Below are 24,604 nucleotides of genomic sequence, written 5' to 3' on the forward strand. Positions count from 1 at the left end.
CGCGTGGAACTATGTAACCGATCTGATAATAGACTGGGGATGTAGCGGATGTATACAAACTAAATAATAGGCTAAGAGAACTCAACTTAAAGAGAAATAGTTATCAATATATTTATATTAGATACAGATAGATTTAAGAAAGATTTAAAAAAAAACATTCCCTTAATTCCCCATAAATTGGAAATACTTTGGTAAATTGTAAGCACCTTGTACTTGTACTACAGTAGACTAATTTAATTTTTTATTTGACTACCCCTAAGCTAAACTAAGCTTTTCTTGTTGATGTTAATATGTAAATTTCAAAAATACACAATCTCAGCATGGAAAAAAAATACTGTGATTTATTTCACATATTTAACACACTAATTCATCATGGGACAATTACTGCACTTTATACTTCAGAAAAACATAAACTAAGCAACAAAACAAGAATCCAGGGTAGAGATCATGACAAAAACCTGTGGCACAAATGATACACATTACACTGCTGAAACACAGAAACTCATTATAAGAATATTAGCATATTACTACCAATTCTATTACAGAAATACTCAAACTCTGCACTTTATCCAACATAAACATACAAAATTATCATGGAACAGTTACTGCTATTTTTCTTCAGGAACACAGAAATTCATCATGGAACCATTACTGCACTTTATTCAACTGAACACAAAAGCTCATCCTGGGACAGTTACTGGTATTTATTCTACTAGAAGACTCAAATTTATCTGGAGACAGTTACTGCATTTTATATTGCAGAAGACAAAATCCATGACAAACTCATCATGGGACATATACTCCACATTATACTTAAGAAACACTCAAACTCATCATGGGACAGTTACTTAATTTTATACTGCAGAACAAAACAAACTAATCATGGGTGTCAGCTTTTGCATATTAAGGTGGACAAAAAACAGGTGTTGAGAAGAGTAATGGCCAAAAAATAAAAAAAATTGCTTTATTATGTCACAACTCAAAGAAACCAACAGAAAAGTCCCTCCTAAAATGAGGGTAGGAAAAACAAGATTCAAGGAGGAGAAAAACTAAACTACACCTGAGAGAGAAACCTAAATACATAGGGAAATGACTGTAAATGTATTAGCTAGCGAATTCCACACAAGGGAAACAAGTGATACAAAACATGAAAGTACCAGGGAAAATCAGGAAACAAAATTAACACTACAGAGAGCAACCAGGGGCATGTACACACCTCACACTAAAACTATGAGAAACACAGTCGAGACAAAAGAAGCAAACAGAGCAGTCAAGCTGGAGGTTCTTTAATAAGAGGACAGCAAAGGGAATGAATCTTGCGGGGGGGTTTAAATAAAGTACTTCATGAGCAGACGAGAAGCGGGTGAACGGGTGCAGGAGTCGAGAGGAGCAATCAGGTAAACTGAGACCCTGTGGGTCACTGGAAAATTGGTGAGCAGATGCAAGAGACTGAGGCTAATAGGGGAGAGAGCAAGAGAGAGAGACAGTATGAGAGAATTATGCTACATAAATAAAAACTCATCATGGGACATTTACTGCAATTTATTCTACAGGAACACACATCAATCACAGGCCAGTTACTGCACATTTTACTACTTAACATACATTTACTATAGTTATATTGCAATTTATACTAGAGAAACACCAAACTCATCATAGGACAGATACTACGCTCTAATATTTAGAAACTATGAAAATCATCATTGAACATTTACTGTACTTTATATTATAGAAACGCACTAAAAGATCATAAGAATTTTACATCAAATCATTCTACAGGAAAACACAAAGTCATCATTGTACAGATTCTGCTCTTTATCATTTTGATACATTTAAATTCCTGGTGGGAGAGATACTGCACTTGGTCATGGTGACGTTACTGCAGTGTTAACAACAGAACCGCAAATACTCATCAGGGGAAAGTTGATTTGATTTTTTTTTCTATGAAGATCAATGGCTTTTGGCTTTATATTTAGAGCTTCACTGTAAAAAGTGTGACTGCTGCAGCTCAGCAGCTGTTGCAGGGTATAGGAGCTTGGACTGCTCATCTCATCTTTCAGTCAGTCTTTATTTGGCTTTGTGAAGAATCCGCCTCTCTACCACATCATGATCCACTCATTGTAAACCTCCCTGTTGGGCTATCAGCTGATTATCACAATCATAAGGCACAGGGCTGAATGAGTGGTTCTTCTCTCTGGCTCAACACAGTAAACTCCTCAGCTGCAGCACAGGTTTTTGGCTCATTTGCCCAGTGGACTCATTCTTCCTCATCTACATTGTTAGTTGTATTTATTATTTATTTATTTATTTTTTTGTAGCATAAAAGTAAGGGCATCAGGCCAAGAAAGAGTGCTCTGTATTCAGGAAAGAGCTGAAGGCTGGAGCACCACTTGCCAACACTTCTCCTTGTTCCCTGGATAAACAACAGCCCCTCTTTGCAAGGTAGTTTCAAGCTAATAAAAAATTACTCTTGTGTGACTGTGATGCTCTGTTGCTACAAACATGTCAACTTAAATTACTGTTATTTTGTATAATAATGTATGGTAAAAAATAAACTGTTCATACTTTAAACTTTAAACATAGTTGTTGTCATAGATTTTATGTTAATTAGAGCCTAATTAACAGGTTTGTTGTATTAAGCAATAAGAACTTGGAAGCCACCATCTGCTGCAAATATAATTTTTTAGCTCAGAGTTAAATTGAAATGACAAATAATATTTTAACCTCTTTATTTGTGACAAATAAACCCATATCCTACAATGAATCTGCAGACACTTTATTTCACATGTAAGAGATAAATAATTTTGTGTTTGTTATTGGTTTAACAAGTGTAACGTATTCTTATTACACTAAATCATACAAAAAGTGAGTTATATAAAAAGTACTCATCCGTTAAATATGACAAAAGTAGAAGTGTCCCATCATTGTTCCATCATTGGACCCTTGGTGACACCTACAGTCCAAATCTCTTCTACACATTTTGACTAAGTGTTATTTTTTTTTTTATCAAGCTGTAGTTTGAAAATGAACATGTTTGTACCTGCTATAGTCATATTTTGAGAACATGTGAAGAGAGGGACTAAAGGTGGATGGCAGTTCACAGACAGTGGAGTATCAGAAGGAATAAAATGAACTGTTCAAATCCAGATGTGAGAAGCTTTAGAGACTTACCCCAAAATACTTGATGCTGTAATTAGGCCTGATTATCTTTTTCTTTTTTTTGCCCTTTCAGTTTATCCTGTGACTTCAGGGTCACCACAGCTGATCATTGTCCACATGTTGATTTGGGACAGTTTTTATGCAGGATGCCCTTCCTGACACAACCCTCGCCGATTTCTAATATAAATATAGTTTTGTGGGGAACAGTTTGGGCAAACTCCCTTTTCACATTTTAATGCATGTCTTTTGTTTGTGGCTGTTATAGCCAGACACAATTAACCAGACACAGTTGATTAAAAAGGTTAAAGGCTAGATGGGATAAGGGTTTGTTTTAAGGTGTGACTCCATGTGATTCCAAACACTTTGGATACAGGGTTGCAGCAGGGGCTTCATGAGCAAAGTCTTACATGTAGGTTGTGAAAGTTATATTGATATCAATAACTCAGCCTACTATAATATTGCTCTGCTCTCCTGTCAGTGTAGGTTGATCGCTTTACAGTATAAAACTGCTTGCAGTGGTGTCATTTGGCCTTAATGGTCTGTCCTGTCAGTTCAGACACTGGGGTCTTCATTAAGGGGTCTCTGGCCCTTTATTTTAGATGAGAGTGATGCTGAAATGACTGCAGAGGAAAATCTTCAGAAGAAAAAAGGATTAACAGCTTTCAGCTTGTCCCCTTCAGGGGTCCCCACAGCGTGATGTGGCATGAGTTTTTACGCCGGATGCCCTTCTTGCCGCAACCCCCCCTTTTTTGTCAAGGGACCGTCACCAGGGTGGCTTGGTGGGGCCACACTTGGTGGGGTGGGATTCAAACCCACAGCCTTCTGCATCCCAAACCAATGCTCTGCCACTGATCCACTAGGCCGCCAAATACCACATAATTCCAAAGAAGATTAACTGCCCCCAACATTTCTATCTCAAATGCTTTGTAATCTCCTGGTTTTCTTAACTGCAAACTGCTGATTTTTGTACCATATAACAGTGGTTATTTTATGAGACATTCAATTTAACAATTTAGATTCTTTTTGAATGACTTTCATTCGGGTAAATTCTTACATTTCATACATGGTGTAGCTTCAAAAAAATAATGTTTTCAGTTATGTTTTTCAGTTCTACACTATAATGTACAGGAGATGGACTGGACTGATTTCAAGTGTAGCAGTGATATTGTACTAACCAGTTGAACATTTATTGATTCATACTTCAAAAAGGATTTGCAAAATTACATTACAACAATAAAGTGATAAAAGGTTTAGATGTGCATAAGAGAGGCTGGGATCACTTCTCAAATGTGTTTACTGAGCTTCTGGTTTTAGAGCATCAAACCCAGCATCTGTAGCCGTCTCCTTGATCTTGGATCCATTCTCACTCTGAGCTCGGTTCTGTTTCTCCCTCTCCAGAGCTTTCTCCATCTCAGTGTAGTAGTCAAGAGCCTTCCGTACTGGGTCAATAATGTGTTGCTGCAGAATTAAGGAATTCATTAACTTTCCCCAGACCTAGATTTGACACGACTTCCAGGATAAAAAGCCAAAGGGACCTTTTATGGTTAAATTGTGATCTTATTACTGTAAATTACCTCAAGGCAGGGGAAAAGATTGGCTAGTTCAATGAAAAGAGGAAGAAGGACAAATCTGATGAAGCCTGTTTGAGATGAAGGCTTAGTTACTTTGTCCCGATCCATGAAAGGGGTGACGGGAAGACCCTCCAGCTTCTCCACATCACTCTGAGGAGAGATACACAGCGCATCCGAAATTAGTGGCACTCTAAACCCCCTACAAGAATTCTGTAGAACAAAGCAATACTTTTTTATTAAGATTAAATATCTAAATTTGATATTTTCCAGCTGACATAACAAAACACATAAACAATAGTTGTTTTGACATTGATGAGTTGAATTAATCAAATTCTGCAAGTTCACTTAACTTATTATATCCAGTTTTAGTAGACTTCCCAGCATGTATTGTTTGTGTTTTAAAACACTTCAGAGTTTCTAATTTGAAAAAATGGAGAATCTCTGAACTTCATAGGAAGTTTCTGTGTTTTTACATAATAAATGTTTTGACAAATGATAAAAATGATAAAATTAGCACATGACACTTGGAATTTCACAAAATAAACTGGGACCAATCTCTTTTTATTCTGTTTTTAGTTATTAACATTAAAACATTAACATTCTCTTTAAACTGATAGATGCTAAAGGAAAGAAAATGATGACTGCAAATCATTACTTGATTTTTTTTCTGCTGCATTCAAATAACGTTCTATGTTAAAACAACTTACCTCGTTTAGTTTCACCTCTGTAACAATTAAAATGGTTTAAGGCAATGGGTTTCCATACAATGTTCTGAAAATGTCAACCAAATAAGAATTAAGAGTAGCAACATGCTTAGTGTTGGTTTAAAAATTGGTTTCCAGGAAATGTTTTAGTAATGGCAAAAGTAAAAACACGACCCAAATAAAATGAATTATTTTTATTATTATTATTATTTGGCTCGTGTTTTTACTTTTGCTTGTTATTGTGCTTTGCACAGCTGTTCCCATGGCATTAAATGTATTTTGATACAGTTGGATCAAGACCTGGTTGTAGAATTCCTGAAGAAGACAGTCCAACCAGGGCTCAGCCACCTCCATGGGCCGTGCCTCATTGGATATGTCACTCACTTTTATCATGATCATCATCAACTGCAGATGGAAAACAGATTTGTTATGAAAGAAAGGGTTTGCCAGCCATAGATTCTAATCAGTGTTAGTCAGAAATGAGATCCATAAGAATGGGCTTTGACATAGTATCCGCAATTTTCTTAGCCACTTGAATTATATTTTTGCCAACTTACAATAAGGCAATAAGTAAGTATATGAAATACAAAAAAAAAAAAGAAAAAATGAAATACAAAAAAAAGTGTTATAAAATTTGTTCTTCAAAAGCAGCTGCCTCTTGATCACACAGCTGGAAGGTAGAAGGCTATCAATTAAATCATAATTAAGGGCTGACAACAACAAGTTAAATGGTGCAATTAGAGTCAAATGAACTGTTAATAATTTTGATATTGCTACTATTATACTGCTACTTAGACAAAACACAAAAAATAATGTATAGCAAAAACCCACATACTGTTGCAGTAGTAACTGCAAAGCTGGAAGTGAGTGCATGTCTCCTCTTACCACTTCTTTGTGGTCCTTATTGGTGAAGTCAAAAGTGAGCAGGATGAACTTGAACTTGCTGAGAATCTCATTGTGCCTGGTCATATCAGTAGCCAGGATGCATCTGCAGAAACCCACAGCACAGAGCGTTATTTTCACATGACTAACTAATATGGGTAAAAGTTTGTGCTGAGAATGTCCTCACTTGATGATCCCCTCTCTTATCCGTTTGTATTGATCCATGGACAGATTTCGGAAGATGTTGCTCTCTGTCTACAAACCAGAAAATTCTCCGTCAGATCTGCCAGTTCAGACAGGCTCTCAATATTCCTGTGGAGGTTTGCTTTCAGTGCCTAAACTTAAAAAATCTCTGCACTCAGCTCGGACACAAAACTTTGAGCAAACAGCAGGCTGCCATTCGTACCTTCTCCAGGATCTCGAACGCTACAGCACAGTGATGGTTCTCCAATGGTGAGATGTCATTGTAGCGCAGGGCAAGTTCAGTCCGAGCATTTATCTGTAAGCATTCGAAAAGATTAAATGGTAAAGCAGCTCAGTCTGAGGTTTTAATTTTGCTTTAGGCCTGAGACCTCTGAAGTAATATGGGTCTATTTGTTGCTTGGCATAATAAGCAGCTTGGTCATAATCAAAGTTGTCCAGATAATACGACTGGTCATCTGTTTGTGCTCTAAACTTTAACCAACACCTAATTGCCTCTGTAGACTTCATAGTGGTTACAATCTCACACATCACAGAATATAGACATATAGGGAACTACTGGGGGCAGATATTAACAAAACCAAAAAGTGTGAGCATACAAGGAACATAACATCAAAGAGTTTGCACAAACGGAGTGATAAGAATCAGGTATAACCAAGAAGGGTGTGCACATTCCAAGAACAATCAGAAACTGGGGTAAAAATAACCTTTTGGGCAACCTTTTGGGGTCCTGGACCTTTGCTCATTAGGCCCATTCAGTAATCCATCCATAGGTTTTATTATGCATTGTTATTCTAAATGAGATCTCATTCTGATTATTAGTGGAATACTGGAGCGCAGGGCAGGATGGTGGTGGAGTGGTTAATGCTGCTGCCTCACAGCAAAGGTCCCTGGTTTGACTCCACCTGCTGGCTGTGGCCTTTCTCTGTAGAGGTTGAAGGTTGTCTGTCTGTGTTGGCCCGGAGATAGAGTGGAGACCTGTCCTAGGTGGACCCCCACCTCTTTCCCAATGACAGCTGGGATAGACTCCAGCACCCCTTGACCCTGAATAGGTTTAGTGGTTACAGATAATGGATGGATGGATATTGAGGTTCATGTAAACACAGATAATTTGGACCCAGGTATTATCCAATGCTGCGTTACTCCACATTGTTAGGAATCACCTGAACAAGTAAGAAACCATGTTTTGAGCAACGATAGCACATGAACCACAGGTGAAGCAGTGATTTATAGGAACAGGAAGAGCCAAATGACTAATAACAGAAGTAGCAACACGGGTCATCCTGGAACAATGTTTTGGGTTCCAGTTTATCCTGCTTTGTTTCATAATGTTAGTAACTGCTTGCACAAAAAGCTATTAATTCATATTTTACAGCAGGATAGTCCCAGGGTTATGTAGGCTACATCCGAGTGAAAGAAGTTTAGGTCCTGTGTAGAGTTGGTAGATTTCAATCAAATAATCAAATTATTCAAATAATAAAATTTGGCACAGCAGCAGCCTTGGATGCAAAAATCACTGGGCATCAAGATACAAGGTCCTTCTATCTGATTTAATGATTCCCCACAAGTGAAAAATTAGACTGCACTAATTTCAGGACGTTTTTGGTGTTAAGGGACAGGGTTATGAAAACAATGCAACAGGCGCAGCAACTCTTTATAACATTTAGTCATTAATTCATTCAAATCAATGAATGACTGAATAAAAATAAAACTTAGGCAATAATTAATAATGAATGATTTCAAAATTCGCTTGGAAAAGGAGAGTTATTTGCTGGTTTCCAAAGTGTCCTTAATTCATTAGACCCCTATACACTTATATACAGTACCTGATAGGCGTTGTTGTATCCTGTGTGGTCGAGGTCATGGCAGACTGCAGAGGTCAGCATGATGAGCAGGTCAGTGCTGTCCATCTTATTCCTCAGGTCAGTCAGCCAGATCAACCCGTACATCTGCTCGGACATAGATACAGAGAAACTGAAAATAAAGCAAAACACGTGCTTTTATAAATACGATGGTAAAGCCACATTTATTGGATAGTTTGTCCACCTGAGGGCAGCAGAATGAGCAACATTTACAGTACAGTGGATTTTGGTGGCCTGAGGACAAAGGTCAAGATCACTGACCTCACATCTGTCCTGTCATTCTCATCAACGCTACATGCTAAAAACACCTGGGGTCTGGACAGACAGAATGTTTACTGTAACTTTTTCCAGGAAAGAGTCGCTCGAGAGAGTTCAACGAACCAGATGAGACTGAGATTATAATTCCTTGGAAGGTCATTACTGTTTAACATTGTTTTTGATACACAGGTATTCCAGATACTGGAGGAGCAATAAACCATGGAATATTGATGCATCCTCATTAGAAATGCAATGAATAAATCAATCCACCAGCTCTACTGCTTCATGGATGTGTTGATTTGACATCCTGTGAGTTCAGGGTCACCACAGCGGATGTTGGTTTGTTTTTTTTCCGCACAGTTTTTACACCGAGGTTCAGTGTCTTGCCAAGAGACACCTCCACATATAGCCGAGACTGGGGATCGGACCACTGACCCTGTGGTCAGTGGACAACTGGCTTACCAACTGAACTACAGCCGCCCCCTCAGACTAGCATGACATGATTTGTCCTAATAAAACTTTACGTCACTCACAAACAAACACTTACCATCTGGGTAACACAGAAGCAGTGTTTGAAGTTGTGGAAGGGGATGTTGTTGTATCTTCGGTAGACTTCGAACAGGAACCGCTGCAGTACATCAGACTCAATGTTGAAGGTTACTATGAAATCTAAATCTGTATACATGACCTGGAGAAGCACCATGATCTCTGCATCCTCCCACTGCCTGCACAGACACACACAAAATACACAACACCATGGGAAGGTGCTTTTAAATGGGAATGGATGTGGTGTTAGACTCAGACAGATGGTTTTTAGTGTGTGTGGCTAGAATAAAAAAATGCTCACTGAGTGATATAAGGAAAAGTATACAGTGACTAGACACAACTTTACCTGCTGATCTTAAGTTGCTGTGTTCAGGGATCAGTGTGGGAGAAATCTAAAGCTGGCCAGAATCAACAGGTATCAGAACGAAACCACCAGGTGGTTTCATTGTTGTGAAAGCTTATAATATCCTCTACATACGAGCAAAGGAAAGCAGATTTCGAAATCCTGAAAAGCTTCTGTTCGCATTCTGTATCTTGTGCGGAACCTCATATCATTCGATCCACCGCCATCATTATGGGGTTTGCTGAAAAAGCTTTTTGAACAAATGAAACGAAGACCAAGCTCCGGTGAATGCAGCGCGCTCTTCCTCACCACAAAGCCCACTTCAAACGTGATATGTTCATTAAGCCTTTTTATGAAGACCTTCTTTTGATTAGTAAGCCCTCTGCAGGCCTATTCATATTGATATGAGTGTGTTGAGTGGAAGAAAAGGGTGAGGGCCCCTGTCCTCTTCAGAAACACATCAGAGATGCCCGTTGGCCACGACTGTCATTAAACGACCATCTGGCTCACTGGAAACAGGTGCACTGTTTGTTTGTGATCACACAGATGCACACGCACCTCCATCTCCATCTCCATCTCCATCCCTGCTATTCAATTCAAAACTTACCAGTTATCAAAGGTTGGGGTCTTTAGGTACTGCCTCACTTCTTCTGATACCTCCAGAGAGCTGCAAATGTGACAGCACAAAAGCTCTTGTTAACTATTCCGTCACATCATGTGGAAGTTACGGCCGATTCTTATGTGGACGTGCCTCATTTGAAGGAACTTTTCCCGTACGTGCTCACACTCCTCCTTGGTTTTCCGAAGGGTTCTCTTGTGGTAGAACGGGGAGGGTTTGTGTGTTGCCTCTGACAGGTCTTTAAACAATCCAAGCCAGCTCAGATGCTCCACACTCTGGAAGAAAATGGAAGCAAATCCACTTAGCTATGGATGCCTGCTACATCTGCCCACCTGTGGCTCAAACAAGCTACAAAAGATACCTAAAGACATATACAGCTTTATAAAATATTAAATAAAAATGAAATAAATTAATTAGGTATATGAAAAGCCAACTTGACATATTTATTTATGACATTTGAAACAAACACCTTTTTGTGACAGTTCACTTGTAGTGATTCTTGTTTCTAATAAGGATTTAAAATAAAAGTCCCTATGATCTGTTTCCATGAGCAGCTTTAAAGCTATGGCTGTACCTCCAGTTTCTCCCGGAATGAATCCACCTGTTTCTTCATCTCATACACAACTGCAGGAGTCTCACCAGCCTCGATTAGGATTTTCTTCTCCAGGCCCTGCAGTCTGAGGTCATGCACCGTCAGTTCACTACACTAAGCCTGCAGTATAGCTTTAAATGGTTGTCTTGGTCTGGCCTTTTTGTTCAAAATATAATTCAATCAGATCTTTAAATTTGGGATTTCTCACTTATTTTTTTTGTATTTTATGATAAATATTAAATCAAGAACATCATTCCTAATAAATTTTACTTTTCCTCTCCACCTACCTTTTCTCCATGGATGAGAGGTCAAACCCTAGTGCACCAGCAAGCTCTGCACCTGCAATGACAAGAAGAGACGGAGACAGTTAACAGTTTATTCAAACAAAGCCAAGCACTGTGATTCCCATGCAAAAATAAAGATACCTAACGGCTCACTGTTGCAGTCTGCAGCCACCACCTCCAGCTTATAGGAGGAGTTCAGGCTGTTGGGCTCCAGACTTGGGGAGATGTTGATGATATTGCCTTTGGGGCTGTACAGCTTCAGGATGTCATGGGGTCCTGCCTCGGCTGCAGAGCGGAACAGATCTGGGGGAAAAAGAAATTCACGGCAGGTTTCTTCAAAGTACTCTGATTTCTTCCCACAGTCCAAAGATATGCATGTTAGGTTAATTGGTGGCTCAAAAATGCGCGTAGGTGGGAATGTGAGTGTGACCCTGAGATAGACGGGAGACCTGTCCAGGGTGTAGCCTGTCTCTCGCCCTATGACACCTGCTTATCCTGTTTAAAGTCACCACCCCACGACCCTACACAGGATAAGTGCTTACAGATAATGGAAGGATAAATTACGCCAAGATTTCTCAACTGTTTACTCATTGACTAAAGCATTAAAAATTAATTATATCATTGAACCATAATGAACAACTCTTAAATTGTCAGATAGTACAAATTAATTTGACATATTTAACTGTATGATTACTGACAATCTGGAAAATGGCTGCACATGAATTTAACATTTGTTAATAAGTTATAGTGAGTTATAAGCATGCGGAATTGTAAATATGATTTAAAATTTACTAAAAGTATTTAGGTCAAAGTGGAAACCACTGATAGTAATGAAGTACAAAGTATTGTACTTACGTAGTACTTTTTGTAGTTCGGAATCTAAACACAATTTAACTATGTCTTATAACTGATATACATGTAAATCTGCAAAAAAATAATTTATTAATGAATACATTCAGTAATCACTGTCACTGAAAACCATGTATGTTAACTCTGGAAAATATATATATGTAAAATAACACACACCAATGCATCACACTGATTTACACACGTACCGATTATATACAAAAATACAGCGAGGTGCTAAAAACTTTATAGCAAAATGTTGTTTCTTTTCTTCCTGAGGTCGATCACTTTCATCTCCTCGGGGCTGGACTAATATGAATACTATAAATACTATAAATGAATACGACAGTCTCTCTCACTTTAGCTGTAAATTTGACTTGACTTGAAACAACACACGTGTGAAGAACATGTGAAGTCAGGGGACAAGTCAGGAGCTGTCAGTAGCAGCTGGATCACTGACTGCTGCTCGGACATGTGCTTGTGAAATGACTTACGGTATGAATCTGAACGCAGTGACAGTAACACATCATGGTGGCTACAGATCAAAAAAACACAGGTGAGAGTTGCTCTCTGTTCTTAAATGCAACTCAAATGAATCCTCATATGTAAACTGATGATAATAACAGATCATAATTTAATTTCATATTATATTTACCTTCTTCTGATCAGTGTAAAATTGATGGACAGATTAAAGTTTTAAACACTATACTTGCACATATACATATGACAGAGTACATTAATACTTTACTAAAATAAACCAAATGTACAAAAACCAAACTCTACCTTTGATGTCCTGGGCAGGGCAGTCCACTGGAAACTCAGCCTGCTCTGGTCTCCCATTCACTGTGAAGTAGATAATTTTGGTTGCCATGTCAGGAATTTAGAACTGTTAATGGCGCTGTGTGCGCTGCTGATCTGTCTCTGATGTCTGTCTCACCCATTATTTTACTGGTAAACACTCCACCTCCTGCTTATTATTGTCTCCTCCCTTTCTTGTGCTCCTGCATCCCATCCTTTGTACTCTAATGGTAGAACTAATTTATTTTTCCTATATTGTTTGCTTATTAAGTAGATTTTTTATGGAAGCCCATAAAAACCAAAACTAAACCAGCAAACAAAAGACAACCTACATTTGGGTTAAGAAAAATGTATGAATATGATTATTTGTATTATACATCATATGACATCAGCCAGAAAGGCCACAGCCAGCTGGGATTTGAACTGGCAACCTTGGAGCTGTGAGGCAACAGCCTTACTGAACTGAGGTACAGTAAATTATAAATACAAGATACATTACAGCACAATAGGAAAACCAAGACTTAATTCATCTGCAGAATGGAAAATTTGCATCACAACAGCACAGAAGCGTTAGAAGACAAACAAAGAAACTAAATACATTTAAATACAATTAGAAATTCAAACAATGGCTATACATGTAATCAATAACAATATACAGATGTGTGAAAAATTAAAACAAATCCTGCATTAATCAGCAGAGAACATCAGATGTAGCCACACGGGACTCACAAAATCACTGAATGGTTTGATGATGAGTATAAAGATGAGGTGAATGATGTGTTATTTGGAGACTTGGAGAATCGGTGCCAATAAGCACTGAAGCTGTGACACATGGTGTCATGGACACATGTTACTAAAACATCTCGACCCAAACTATTGATTAAAGCAGCTATAAGCAATGGTTTTATTATTTTTACAGCTGCACTGGTGGAAAATAGCGTAAAACATTACTTCGTTACTGTACTTAAGTAAATATTTCACATACTGTATCTATACTTTACTTAAGCATATTTAATTATGGCTACTTATGACTATTTCCACTACATCCAAGAGCAAATATCCATACTCCGCTCCATTATTAATCAAAGTTACGTTACAATCCCATTACTTTACATTTCATAATAAACCACTGTCTTATTGAAATATTAGCAGTACTCATAGTAGGCTGGTATGCAGTAATTTTACTCTGTGATTTGTGTTGCTGAGCTTGGCCTGTCTACCCAGACCTGCATTCAATGCAGAGGAGCGAAAACCTGAGGACTAATGGTCTATTTTTAGATATAAAGCTACTGAATCCACTGTAAAATGTGCTTTCAAATGATGAACTGTTAGTTAGACGGCTACTGTCACTATGTAATGTTTTATTTTTTATTTTTTTTTGTCCTTTCAGCTTATCCCTTGAGTTCAGGGTCGCCACAGCGGATCATTGTCCGCATGTTGATTTGGCACAGTTTTTACGCCGGATGCCCTTCCTGACGCAACCCTCCCCAATTTCTACCGGGCTTGGACCAGCACTGCACAGCTGGGGATGAGAACGGGCTGTTGGGGGTTCAGTGTCTTGCCCGGAGACACTAAAACATATAGCCAGAACCAGGGATCGAACCACTGACGTCTCTGTGGACGTCTCCCTTACCAACTGAGCTACACATGAGTAGTTTAGAAATAAAACTGAAAAAGCATCAGATCATAAAACCGCTTCAACCCATCATTCATGTCTATTACCATAAATTAGTTAATGACCCCCCAAACATAAAGCAACACTGGTCCACAGAAAGCAACAGAGAGAAAAAAGTACTTTTACATTTAATACTTTAATAAAAATATAAATAATGTAGTTACTTTCACTTAAGAAGAAATATCAGTTGGTACTTTTAGTAGAGTATATTTTTGTTTGTGTATTTGGGCTTTTTAACTAAGTGCAACTTTTGAGTACTAGATCCACCACTTTACAGCAGTTCCATCAACCGCCACAGTTGAGACACGGAACCCTCCCCGCCTGTAGGTGGCGCTGTGCAGAGCGCTCAGATGGAGACAAGACTCAGACAAACCTCCCTTCCGCGGCTCGTTGGCTGTCACCACATGGACAACCGGATGAAGAGACCAACGTGGTTCGCACGGAGATATACGACGGTGTTTTCCATTTTGTTGTCCATGTTGTGGTAAATGAATTAATCGAAATGACTGAAAGTAAAGCAGAAACGGCGACTAAGCCGGCTAAAGAACTGTTGGCTCTGAACCCTAAACAGGAGTCTGAGTTTAAGAAGAAGGTGCAGGAGGTGAAGAACAAGTCGGAAAAGGTAAGTGGAGAAGAAATGTTGCTGGCCCCGAGAGAGAAGCGCAGAGCTGTTTTACTTAAAATAGTTCTTTCAGTGTCTTCCGGGTTTGGATGCAGAGCTGTGAGGTGCTCTCAGTGGCCACATGTAACTTTAACGCTGTTAGAAAGGCCCCGTACACTGAGCCTAGATCATAGTCTAATTCAATAATAAGTCACGTTAGTCATCAACGTTAATTGGGATGTTGCCGCGAAATGAGTCATAATGTCGTTTTAATAAGCCCGGTAGAAATTGGGGAGGGTTGTGTCAGGAAGGGCATCCGGCGTAAAAACTGTGCCAAATCACCATGCGGACAATGATCCGCTGTGGCGACCCCGAACTCGATAAGCCGAAAGGACAAAAAAATAAAAAATAAAAGACCAGATGTAATGTCTATTTCTGTTTGTCTGCCGAAATCTGTGTTCGAAGCGGGAGCGCGCACGGCTTTAGAGAGGAAAAAAACCTCTGGACTCACGTTCTCTGAGGCAAAAACCAATTTGAAATCAACACCATTAACGTTTTACCAGCATCGATACAGTGTTGCTTTTAAGCAGGGGAGGGAGGGGGGGGGGGGTTATTAATTTTCAATAACTGCTGAAATAGGTAGCCTACTGATTACTGCAATGTCAGAATGGAAACGTGAGTAGTGGACCCTTTATTAGGCAGTTTAGTACGGGTGCTAAGATTATTGTATAATCTTATATTGGAATATATATATATACCCTTATAGTCCAAGAAAGCTCAAAATATACTGGTAAAATCATGTAGAGGGTGCATTAATTAGGCAGAACATGTTTGAGAGCTGAAGGGAATTGAATGACAGACTGTTATTTATGTAAAATCCTTGTCAAATTATGAGCAAGACCATGATATTACCCGCACATATTGTGGGTTGCCTTGGCTTCACAGTGTAAATGTCAAAAATGTTGGACAGTTGTCCCATCAATTATAATGGGGGATGCAAATTTCACCAGCTTAAAAATCAACTCTGTCATAACCCCCCCTTCTTTGTGCGCACACACGTTAGCAGCATTATATTTGCATTAAAATATTTTACAGTAGATAATAGTCTACCTGGCTAAAAATCTACCTTCCCAAATATAATGTGTCCACCCTATTGTGCCACTTCCCAACTGCAGGTGCCACAGAAGCATAATGCTTATGTAGTTGAACAGAACCTTGATACAACTCTAAAACTCAGCTTAACACTGGTGTACTAGAAAGTGGTGGCTAGTAGTGTTGCAAACAGAAGTTAACTCACACTGCATTCGTGTTTGTGTGAGACAGAGAAACTGGCAATTTCTCTATCTTTATCCAGTTACCTATATTGTCTTTTCTTTCAACACCAACTGTAAAGATGTAAGATCTGAGTTCAGTATAAAACAATAATTAAAAGATACATAGATGGGACTGTGTACTAATTTAAATGCACATCTACTGTCTATAATTTTTTCCTCTCTGTATTTTCTCCCAGGGGGGTCGTTTGACCCCAGGAGTGCTGTACGTGGGTCACCTACCACTGGGGCTGTATGAGCCTGAGCTCAAATCATATTTTGAACAGTTTGGGAAGGTCCTGAGGCTGAGGCTCTCCAGGAGTAAAAAGGTAACACTGAGGATGGCGTTACTAAACCTATTTGACATGTCAGACAGTGCAAACCCTAATTCAGTTTGCACAAAAGTGTCCTTGTTAGAATAATATAAGACTTTTTTTTTGTGGGGAATTATGTATTTTTTAAGAAGTAGGATGACGGCTAATAAGAGCGTTTCATGTAGCTACCTCTTTCTTATTTTGGTTGTTTCTTGTGCTAGTAAAGTAAAAGCTATGGTTTCCCAATCCCTGTTAGACTGCTTTTTACCCATAGATCTCTCTGAGCTAACTTCAATTATTACCTCATCTAAACTAACAACCTGTCTGCTAGACCCTATTCCAACTAGACTGCTAGATGAAGCTTTGGAATTAAAGGAACTGCACTTGGTTGGTTTAAATATTATCTATCAGAGAGATTCCAATTTGTCTGGGTTAATGATAAACCAGAGCTATGGAGTTTCACAAGGCTCTGTATTAGGACCAATACTTTTTACTTTATATATGTCTCCTTTAGGCACCATTATTAGAAAACACTCTGTAAATTTCCATTGCTATGCTGATGATACCCAGCTATATCTATCTATGAAACCAGATGAAAACAATGGTAAATGTTCTGCACTTATATAGCGCTTTTTATATTCACCCATTCACACTCACAATCTCACACACATACTCATACACCAGGGGGAGCTGCTATGCAGCTGGCCAACACCCACCGGGAGCAACTAAGTTGGGGTTCAGTGTCTTGCTCAAGGACACTTCGACATGTGACCAGACAGGGATTGAAACAACAACTGTGAGATTGGTGGACAACCGCTACCACAGTCGCCCATATAATAATCCGTTAATCAAGCTTCAAGCCTACAAGACATAAAGGCCTGGATGTCCCACAATTGTTTTTACTTCTAAACTCAGACAAAACTGAAGTCATAGTATTTGGGCCCAAAAATCTCAGAAATATGATGTCCAACCATATTGTTACTCTACATGACATAAGTCTGGCCTCCAGTACTACTGCAAGGAACCTTGGATTTATTTTTGACCAGGATTTCTCCTTGCATACAAAACAGAACATACAAAACAAAACTCTAGAACAGCCTTCTTCCACCTATGGAACATTGCAAAAATTAGGAGCATCCTGTCTCAAAGTGATGCCGAAATACTGGTCCATGCATTTGTTACCTCTATGTTGGACTACTGTAATTCCCTACTTTCAAGATACCCCAGTAACTCCCTTAAGAGCCTGCAATTAATCCTAAATGCTGCAGCAAGAGTGCTGACTGGAACTATCAAGAGAGATCATATTTCACCTTCACTAGCTTCTCTCCATTGGCTTCCCATTAAATGTAGAATAGAATTTAAAACCCTGCTTCTTACATATAAAGCTGTGAATGGTCAGGCTCCATCATATATAGAAGGATATATAGAAGGTCACAGAAGACCCTGGGGGTGACCGTAGCTCAGTTGGTAAGGCAGTCGACCATGGACCACAGGGTCAGTGGTTCGATCCCCGCTACAGGCTACATGTCGAAGTGTCCTTCAATGTCCCACTCATCCCCAAGTTAGTGCTTTGGATAAAAGCGCTAAATAAGCGACTGTTTAACATTTACAGAAGATCTCATAGCACCATATCATCCCAGTAGACCACTTCGATCTCAGAATGCAGACCTACTTGTGGTTCCCAGAGTTTCCAAAGGCAGAGCCTTTAGCTATCAAGCTCCTCTCCTGTGGAACCAGCTCCCAGTTCAGATTCAGGAAGCAGACACCCTCTCTATTTTTAAGTCTAGGTTTAAAACCTTCCTCTTTGATAAAACTTATACTTAGTTACAGTTAGGCTGCTTTAGGGGTGCGGCTGTAGCTCACGGGGTCAGTGGTTCGATCCCCGGTCCCGGCTATACATCAAAGTGTCCCTGGGCAAGAAACTGAATGCCCAACAGCCCTTTCCCATCCCCCGCTGTGCAGTGCCGGTCCAAGCCTGGCTTAAAAGGGCTTAAAAACTTTGCCAAATCAACACGCGGAAAATGATCTGCTGTGACCCTGAACTCACGAGATAAACCGAAAGGACAAAAAAAATAGTTATGCTGCTATAGTATAGACTGCTGGGGGACCCCCCGATACACTGAGCTCCTTTCCTCCTTCTGTCCTTCGATTCTCTCCTCTCACACCTCAATTGTCACCACTTTATGACATTAACTATGTGAGTTTTCTCCCGTAGTTGTCTTTCTCCTTCTCTGTCCCCCTCTCTCTGTCCCTTCTGGAGGTGTCCCGGGCTTTGAAGCTGTGTGTTTTCCAGCGTGCAGCTACTGGTCAAACCAACCTGCAAGATGTTTTGTTGTTGCTTTTGTTGCTCTTTTCTTTTCTCTCTCCACTTTCCACTCACCCCAACCAGTCAAGGCAGATGGTTGTCCACCCTGAGCCTGGTTCTGCTGGAGGTTTCTTCCCTTAAAGGGAGTTTTCCCTCTCCCTTGTTGCCTAGGGCTTGCTCAAGGGGGAATTGTTGGGTTCTCTCTATTCATCTTTATAATCTTGACTTTATTCTGTAAAGTGCCTTGAGATGACTTTGTTGTGAGTTGGCTCTATATAAAGTTGAATTGAGTTGAATTGAAAAAGTTTCTCACCTACCTTTTATGTGATGTGAATTAAAGGACAATTTCCTAGGTTGCTTGAAAAGATATAAAATCATTACATTAATACACCTGTTAGTTGGACTGGGCATGGTGGCAGTGATCTTGCTGAGTGCTAATTTTTTAGCAACTGGAGTTTTGGCTCAGAATGAAAATGATCTCAGGTTTAACAGTGATCTGGGGTCAGATAACTGAGCCCAAAGTATATGGTACGTTTAGCTTATCACCCGTTTGCTTGTTAGCGGTGCGATAAAACCCATGTGCCTACAGATCATGAGGAAGACATAAACATAAATTTGATTATAGAAGTCAGATACTAATATAAAATGGTTTTGTATGAAGTGTGGGAGCATGATTTTTACCTAGTCTCTAACTCTCATTCTTTTCACCTCCAGACAGGTGGAAGCAAAGGTTATGCATTTGTAGAGTTTGAGTGTGATGAAGTGGCTAAGATTGTTGCAGAAACCATGAACAATTACCTGATGGGAGAGCGACTCATCAAATGTGAGCACTGATAATATAAATGTCAAATAGTTAGCAGCATTATTCGGTTTCAGTTTTGTAGTGCTGAGCTTGTTGCCTTCTCTTTCCCAGGTCATGTGATGGCACCAGAGAACGTCCATGAGAAGCTGTTTGTTGGCTCTCAGAAGGAATTCAAGAAGCCCTCTTTTCCTGCTGTAGCACGCTACAACAAAAAACGAACAGATGAACAGGTTGAGAAGATGAGGGAGAAACTCATCCGGAAAGAATCAAAGCTCCGCAAGAGGCTCGCAGCACATGGCATTGAATACGACTTCCCAGGCTTTGTAAGTGTTAGCAGCTAGCTGCATGTTTATCAGAGCTTCAGAGAGCCATCCTGTGGTCCTACCCTTAAGAGGCAGACTGTCCAAATACCTAATTTCCAGTCTGTTTCCAACTCTCCTCGGAATCTGCAAACTGCTATCATTACGATGTATTGGTAACTTTCTTCTGTTTTCACTAACATTAACTTTTTACGTTTCCAGGCTGCCCAGGTGCCGCAGAAAAAGACATCCATGAACACATCCACTTGTACAGATGTAAGCACAATATACACTGGTAAATTTAGCTTGGGCACAGACTGAAAATGAGCTCGGGTCTGTTAGTGACCCGGGCTCAGATAACTGTGCCTATAGTACTGTAGTGCATAAAGCTTATCGCGTTTGTCTTCTGGTGGCTGCGTGATAAAACCCATGTACCAACATGATGCATCCACTCAGTGTCACAGCTGTAAATATTCATCTGATGTTCCTAACGAGCTCCTCACTTCCCCTTCAGGACACCACACCGGTGTGCACCCCCTCTCTCCTGGAGAAGAGGAAGTCCATGGTCGTCGATGACGAGGCAGACGACGAGATTGTCGTTAAGAAGCAAGCTGCAGAGGAAGATGAGGAAGACGATAGTGAGGAGGAAGGTAGTGAGGAGGAGGACTGCTCAGAAAACGAACCCTCTGATGAAGAGGAGGCAGAGTGAAAGTGGTCTGTTTTATTGTGGACTTGCCTGCGAGAGCAGAGACTTATAGAGTCCATCAGGATCACGTGTTGATGGGACAAGATTAAACTTTATTCTAAATTCACTATTTTTTTTTTTAAGTCACATGACTGTTTGGAGAGAAGCTCTAATGGAAGATTCCACAGTAATTGTGGATTTGACAGGGACTACCATGGATGGTTCCCCCAGAATCATCCTTATGAGCCTTTATATATGGACCACAGCAGTGCCCAGACGTCTTTGAGCAAATGTTGTTTCAGTCTTGGTCTGTTGCTTGTGTGATTGTGGCAAACAAGCAGCGACATTGTGTTTTGCTTAACAACAACACGTGTCTAGGAAGTGGTTAAATGTGTACGATGTGAGCTAGCTATGATCTTTAAAAGTAAATGCAAGACTTTACCCATCCTGTGTTGTTTTAATATACCAAAGTGATTTAACAGAGCAAAAACTAAGCCAACAAAAGTAATGATATATTCTCACACTTTGTGCTGTAGGATGTTTTTACTCACTGTTGTGTAAACTATGAAAAAAAAAAAATCCCCATTAAAAGGTTTTTCTTTGTTTCTGTGAGAGATGGGAGAAATGTCCTTTTAAACAATTTCAAAAGAAAATGTGTGAATACAAAATCAGACTTTACATGTGTCGCAATTAATTTTTTGTTTAGTGTTTTTATTGGAGCAAGAGAAATTTGAAAAATCACTGGCCTTAAGCCTGTAGTATGTCCTAGTTAGCGAAACCCCAGGGCTCTAACCCACTCCCCTTAAATCACCCTTAAGACAATTACAATGGTGCTTTTTCTGGTGGAACAAGTTAAAATTTGGCATTTGGTCATAGTTACACTTTTAACTCAATGGGGAACATCTGCTTTCTGCTGCTATGACAACTGCTAAATGTCTGGTGATAAGACCTATTGTAGTGTCATGCACATTACACTGTGCTTGTGTTAAATTGCCTACAAGCCAAATTTGAACTACGATTATATAAATGTATTATATTAATAGGAGACCATGTGACCCATCTGTCACCACAGACTGAATGGGTTATTTATTAGCAGAAATTGTACTTGACCTTTTTGTAAATTTTCAAATTAGAGACCGTGTAAGTCATCAATACAGTTATTGTGGGATATGAAAATAGGTGTTTTATATCAGATGGAGAGGAACCAGCCTTATACACTGTTGCTCTAGTTTTTGATCGACTAAGCACAACTCATCCATGTAATAGGCTGTTTTACATAAGGAAAATTAGGTGGTATTGCAGGTACCATAGTTCTTACAGTGGCTCATATTTGATAACACTGTGGTTTCTTTGATTTTAAAATGACATATGTCAGCTGTGTTTTTTGCTTTTTTTTAAATTTTGGTACTGGGGAGTGAACATGTTTCTCTAAACCATGATTTTCTTTCTTGTGCCAGACAGCAAACCCTTTTTTATATTTCTGAATGAAAGTGGAGGAGCTGTACAAGCTGTATGCTTGTTGACGTAGATGGTAGAAATATCTGAACACAATGCTCAATGCAATGATGTAAAGGTGGCTTAAAAATTACTCCACTATAGAAAGTAACACATTTTTTACTCCAGTTGATGTAATAAGTACATGCTCTAAACTGTGCCTCATAATATTCAGGCCTTAGGTAATGGGCAGTTTGAAAGAGAATATTTGTGAGAATTTAATTAGAAAAATTGTCATTTCATTTCTTTGACCCTTTAGTTAGTGGCAATAAAAAAGCAATAATTGGGGTTTAACACTTGCAAAACTTGATTGGTAACTAATTTTTAACTCATCACACGTGTGCTGAAAATTGCATTTGTATATAAATACATTATTTATTTTTTAATAAATATAATATATATTATTGTATAATTTAGACATTTTGCATTAAGCATCTGCATCTCAAACAGTAACTGGTTGTCAAATAAATGTAATGCAGTTAGGAGTACTTTACTGAAATAGGCTCTTCATTGGAGCAAAATGAAAAGCACCAAAAAAAGAACTACTTCAGCACAGTACAAGTACCTTAGAACTGTAATAAATTAAACGTAGTTACAGTGGATCAAATTCATTATTTTCCTCAAAGTTTTATAAACAACACCCCATAATGACAATGTGAAATAATTTAGTTTGAAATCTTTGGAAATGTATTTAAAATAAACGAAAAAAATCCCATGTACATAAGTATTCACCGCCTTTGCTTAATACTTTGTTGAAGCACCTTTAAAACCAATTACTGCCTCAGGTCTTTTTGAGTATGATGCTACAAGCTTGACCTATTTTTTGGCAGTTTCTCCCATTCTTGTTTGCAGTAGCCTGAGCTCTCTCAGGGCCCTTCAAGGACATTCAGAGTTGTCCCGTAGCCATTACTTTGTTATCTTGGCTGTGTGCTTAGGGTCGTTGTCCTGTTGAAAGATGAACCGTCCCCCCAGTCTGAGGTCCAGAGCTCTGCAACAGGTTTTCATCAAGGATGTCTCTGTACATTGTTGCATTCATCTTTCCCTCGATTCTGACTAGTCGCTGAAAAACATCCATACAGCATGATGCTGCCACCACCACCATGCTTTACTGTACGGATGGTATTGGCCAGGTGGCCAGAGAATTTTATTTGTCATGGTCTGAGGGTCCTTCAAGAGGGCTGTCATGTGCTTTTTACTGAGGAGTGGTTTCCATCTGGCAACTCTACCATACAGGCCTCATTGGTGGAGGCTGCAGAGATGGTTGTTCTTCTGGAAGGTTCTCCTCTCTCCAAAGAGAAATGCTGAAGCTCTTTCAGAGTGACCATCAGGTTCTTGGACACCTCCCTGTGTAAGGGTCTTGTCTCTCGTTCGCTCAGTTTGGTCGGCTGGCCGGCCTGCTCTAGGCAGGGTCCTGGTGGTTCCAAACTCTATCCATTTATAGATGATGAAGGTCGCTGTGCTCATTGGGACCTTCGATGCTGCAGAAATTCTTCTGTACCCTTCCCCAGATCTGTGCCTCGATACAGTCCTGTCCCGGAGGTCTACAGACAATTCCTTGGGCTTCCTGGTTTGGATTGTGCTCTGACATGCACTGTGGGACTGTAGGTGTATACTTTTCCAAATCATGTACAATCAACTGAATTTCCCACAGGTGGACTCCAGTCAGGTCAGTGCAAATAGGATGCACCAGAGGTCAATTTTGAGCTCTGGCAAAGGCCATGAATACCTACGTACCTGTGGTTTTTATTTTCTTTTAAATAAATTTGCAAAGAGTTCGAACAAACTTCTTTCGCGTTATGGGGTATTGTTTGTAGAACTTCGAGGAAAATAATGAATTTGATCCAATTTGGACTAAGGCTGTAATATAAAAACAATGTGGAAAAAGTTAAACGCAGGGATTATTTTCCGGATGAACTGTACCTCTGCCTGTTTAAGGAGAAGTTCACTCAGCACATGAAGCACAGACTCAACGTGTCCGGTAGATGTCGCTGCACGTCGACCTCCTGCCATCATTCTCACCAGCAGGGCTTTTTATTCATTGCCATGCGACAGTTTTCCAAGTGCCAACATCATCCCCGGATCTACTGCGCCTGCGCACGACGATCCCATTCTTGTCCTGCAGGCAGCATTCCGGGTGGAGAGTGAGAGAAAGACTGAGGAGATTTGAGGCCGTAACACTGTATATTTACCACAAACAACACTAGCTGTATGTCCGAGCCAGCTGCGGCGTTTAAACAGGATATGGTGAGTGGAAAGTTGAATGATGTTAGACGCACCTTCTCACCTCCATGTCACAATTTTCTTGTCTTTGTGCTGCTTGTCCGCCGACTGACGTTCATTGAAAGGAAGGGCTTCGCTAGGGGCTAGCTCGAGCTTTTATCCCCCGTACACACCTAGCTACTTTGCCTAGCCACGGGGGAAATGTTAGACAGCTGTTCTAAGAGAGAGGTTAAA

At 39.7% G+C, this 24,604-nt stretch overlaps 3 protein-coding genes and 2 non-coding genes across 48 annotated transcripts in view; 4 read left to right on the plus strand and 1 right to left on the minus strand.

Moving 5' to 3' along the window:
- Positions 1 to 132: 132 nt before the first annotated feature.
- si:dkey-219c10.4 (high affinity cGMP-specific 3',5'-cyclic phosphodiesterase 9A) lies at positions 133 to 12,914 on the minus strand. Of its 2 annotated transcripts, none has more exons than XM_067516644.1 (14): positions 12,651 to 12,914; positions 11,175 to 11,324; positions 11,025 to 11,076; positions 10,720 to 10,822; positions 10,278 to 10,420; positions 10,134 to 10,193; positions 9,185 to 9,362; positions 8,344 to 8,466; positions 6,723 to 6,815; positions 6,504 to 6,571; positions 6,320 to 6,422; positions 5,735 to 5,839; positions 4,734 to 4,880; positions 133 to 4,617 (listed from the first exon to the last, which is right to left on the minus strand). In XM_067516644.1, the coding sequence occupies exons 1-14, from the start codon at positions 12,736 to 12,738 to the stop codon at positions 4,453 to 4,455; spliced, it is 1,578 nt and encodes a 525-aa protein (XP_067372745.1). In that variant the 5' UTR covers positions 12,739 to 12,914; the 3' UTR covers positions 133 to 4,452. The 2 variants fall into 2 exon arrangements, with proteins under 2 accessions (XP_067372745.1, XP_067372743.1); XM_067516642.1 differs by having other exon boundaries at positions 11,163 to 11,324; positions 12,651 to 12,913.
- A 1,826-nt stretch (positions 12,915 to 14,740) lies between these two features.
- nifk (nucleolar protein interacting with the FHA domain of MKI67) lies at positions 14,741 to 21,268 on the plus strand. The gene is made up of 6 exons (XM_067516647.1): positions 14,741 to 14,962; positions 16,452 to 16,580; positions 19,585 to 19,693; positions 19,784 to 19,995; positions 20,194 to 20,247; positions 20,486 to 21,268. Exons 1-6 carry the CDS (start codon positions 14,843 to 14,845, stop codon positions 20,678 to 20,680), a joined length of 819 nt encoding a protein of 272 aa, XP_067372748.1. The 5' UTR covers positions 14,741 to 14,842; the 3' UTR covers positions 20,681 to 21,268.
- Positions 19,333 to 19,461, plus strand: LOC137133651 (small nucleolar RNA ACA64). The gene has a single exon (XR_010915270.1). It is a non-coding gene; the product is annotated as a small nucleolar RNA ACA64 (small nucleolar RNA).
- Positions 20,284 to 20,414, plus strand: LOC137133652 (small nucleolar RNA ACA64). The gene has a single exon (XR_010915271.1). It is a non-coding gene; the product is annotated as a small nucleolar RNA ACA64 (small nucleolar RNA).
- Positions 21,269 to 24,093: 2,825 nt separating the features above from the next.
- The window catches only part of clasp1a (cytoplasmic linker associated protein 1a), a 79,214-nt gene continuing 78,703 nt past the window's right edge, over positions 24,094 to 24,604 (plus strand). For 8 of the 43 annotated variants that reach the window (XM_067516601.1, XM_067516619.1, XM_067516614.1 and 5 more), the window contains exon 1: positions 24,110 to 24,394. The gene's annotated coding sequence lies outside the window, so the exon portion shown is untranslated. Of the gene's footprint in view, positions 24,395 to 24,604 lie in introns of all 43 variants that reach the window. The other 35 variants (XM_067516606.1, XM_067516607.1, XM_067516595.1 and 32 more) reach the window with 11 other exon arrangements.

Source organism: Channa argus, chromosome 9, assembly GCF_033026475.1.
Source record: "Channa argus isolate prfri chromosome 9, Channa argus male v1.0, whole genome shotgun sequence".
NCBI lineage: Eukaryota > Metazoa > Chordata > Actinopteri > Anabantiformes > Channidae > Channa > Channa argus.

Coding starts and splice junctions, on each gene's coding strand:
- si:dkey-219c10.4 (XM_067516642.1), bottom strand. CDS start 12,738: ATGGCAACCAAAATTATCTACTTCACAGTGAATGGGAGACCAGAGCAG. Junction 11,077..11,162: donor CTGCAACAGTGAGCCGTTAG/GTATCTTTATTT, acceptor TTGTCATTGCAG/GTGCAGAGCTTGCTGGTGCA. Junction 8,467..9,184: donor GCTTCTGTGTTACCCAGATG/GTAAGTGTTTGT, acceptor ATGTCCGAGCAG/ATGTACGGGTTGATCTGGCT.
- nifk (XM_067516647.1), top strand. CDS start 14,843: ATGACTGAAAGTAAAGCAGAAACGGCGACTAAGCCGGCTAAAGAACTG. Junction 19,996..20,193: donor AATACGACTTCCCAGGCTTT/GTAAGTGTTAGC, acceptor TTACGTTTCCAG/GCTGCCCAGGTGCCGCAGAA. Junction 20,248..20,485: donor ACACATCCACTTGTACAGAT/GTAAGCACAATA, acceptor CTTCCCCTTCAG/GACACCACACCGGTGTGCAC.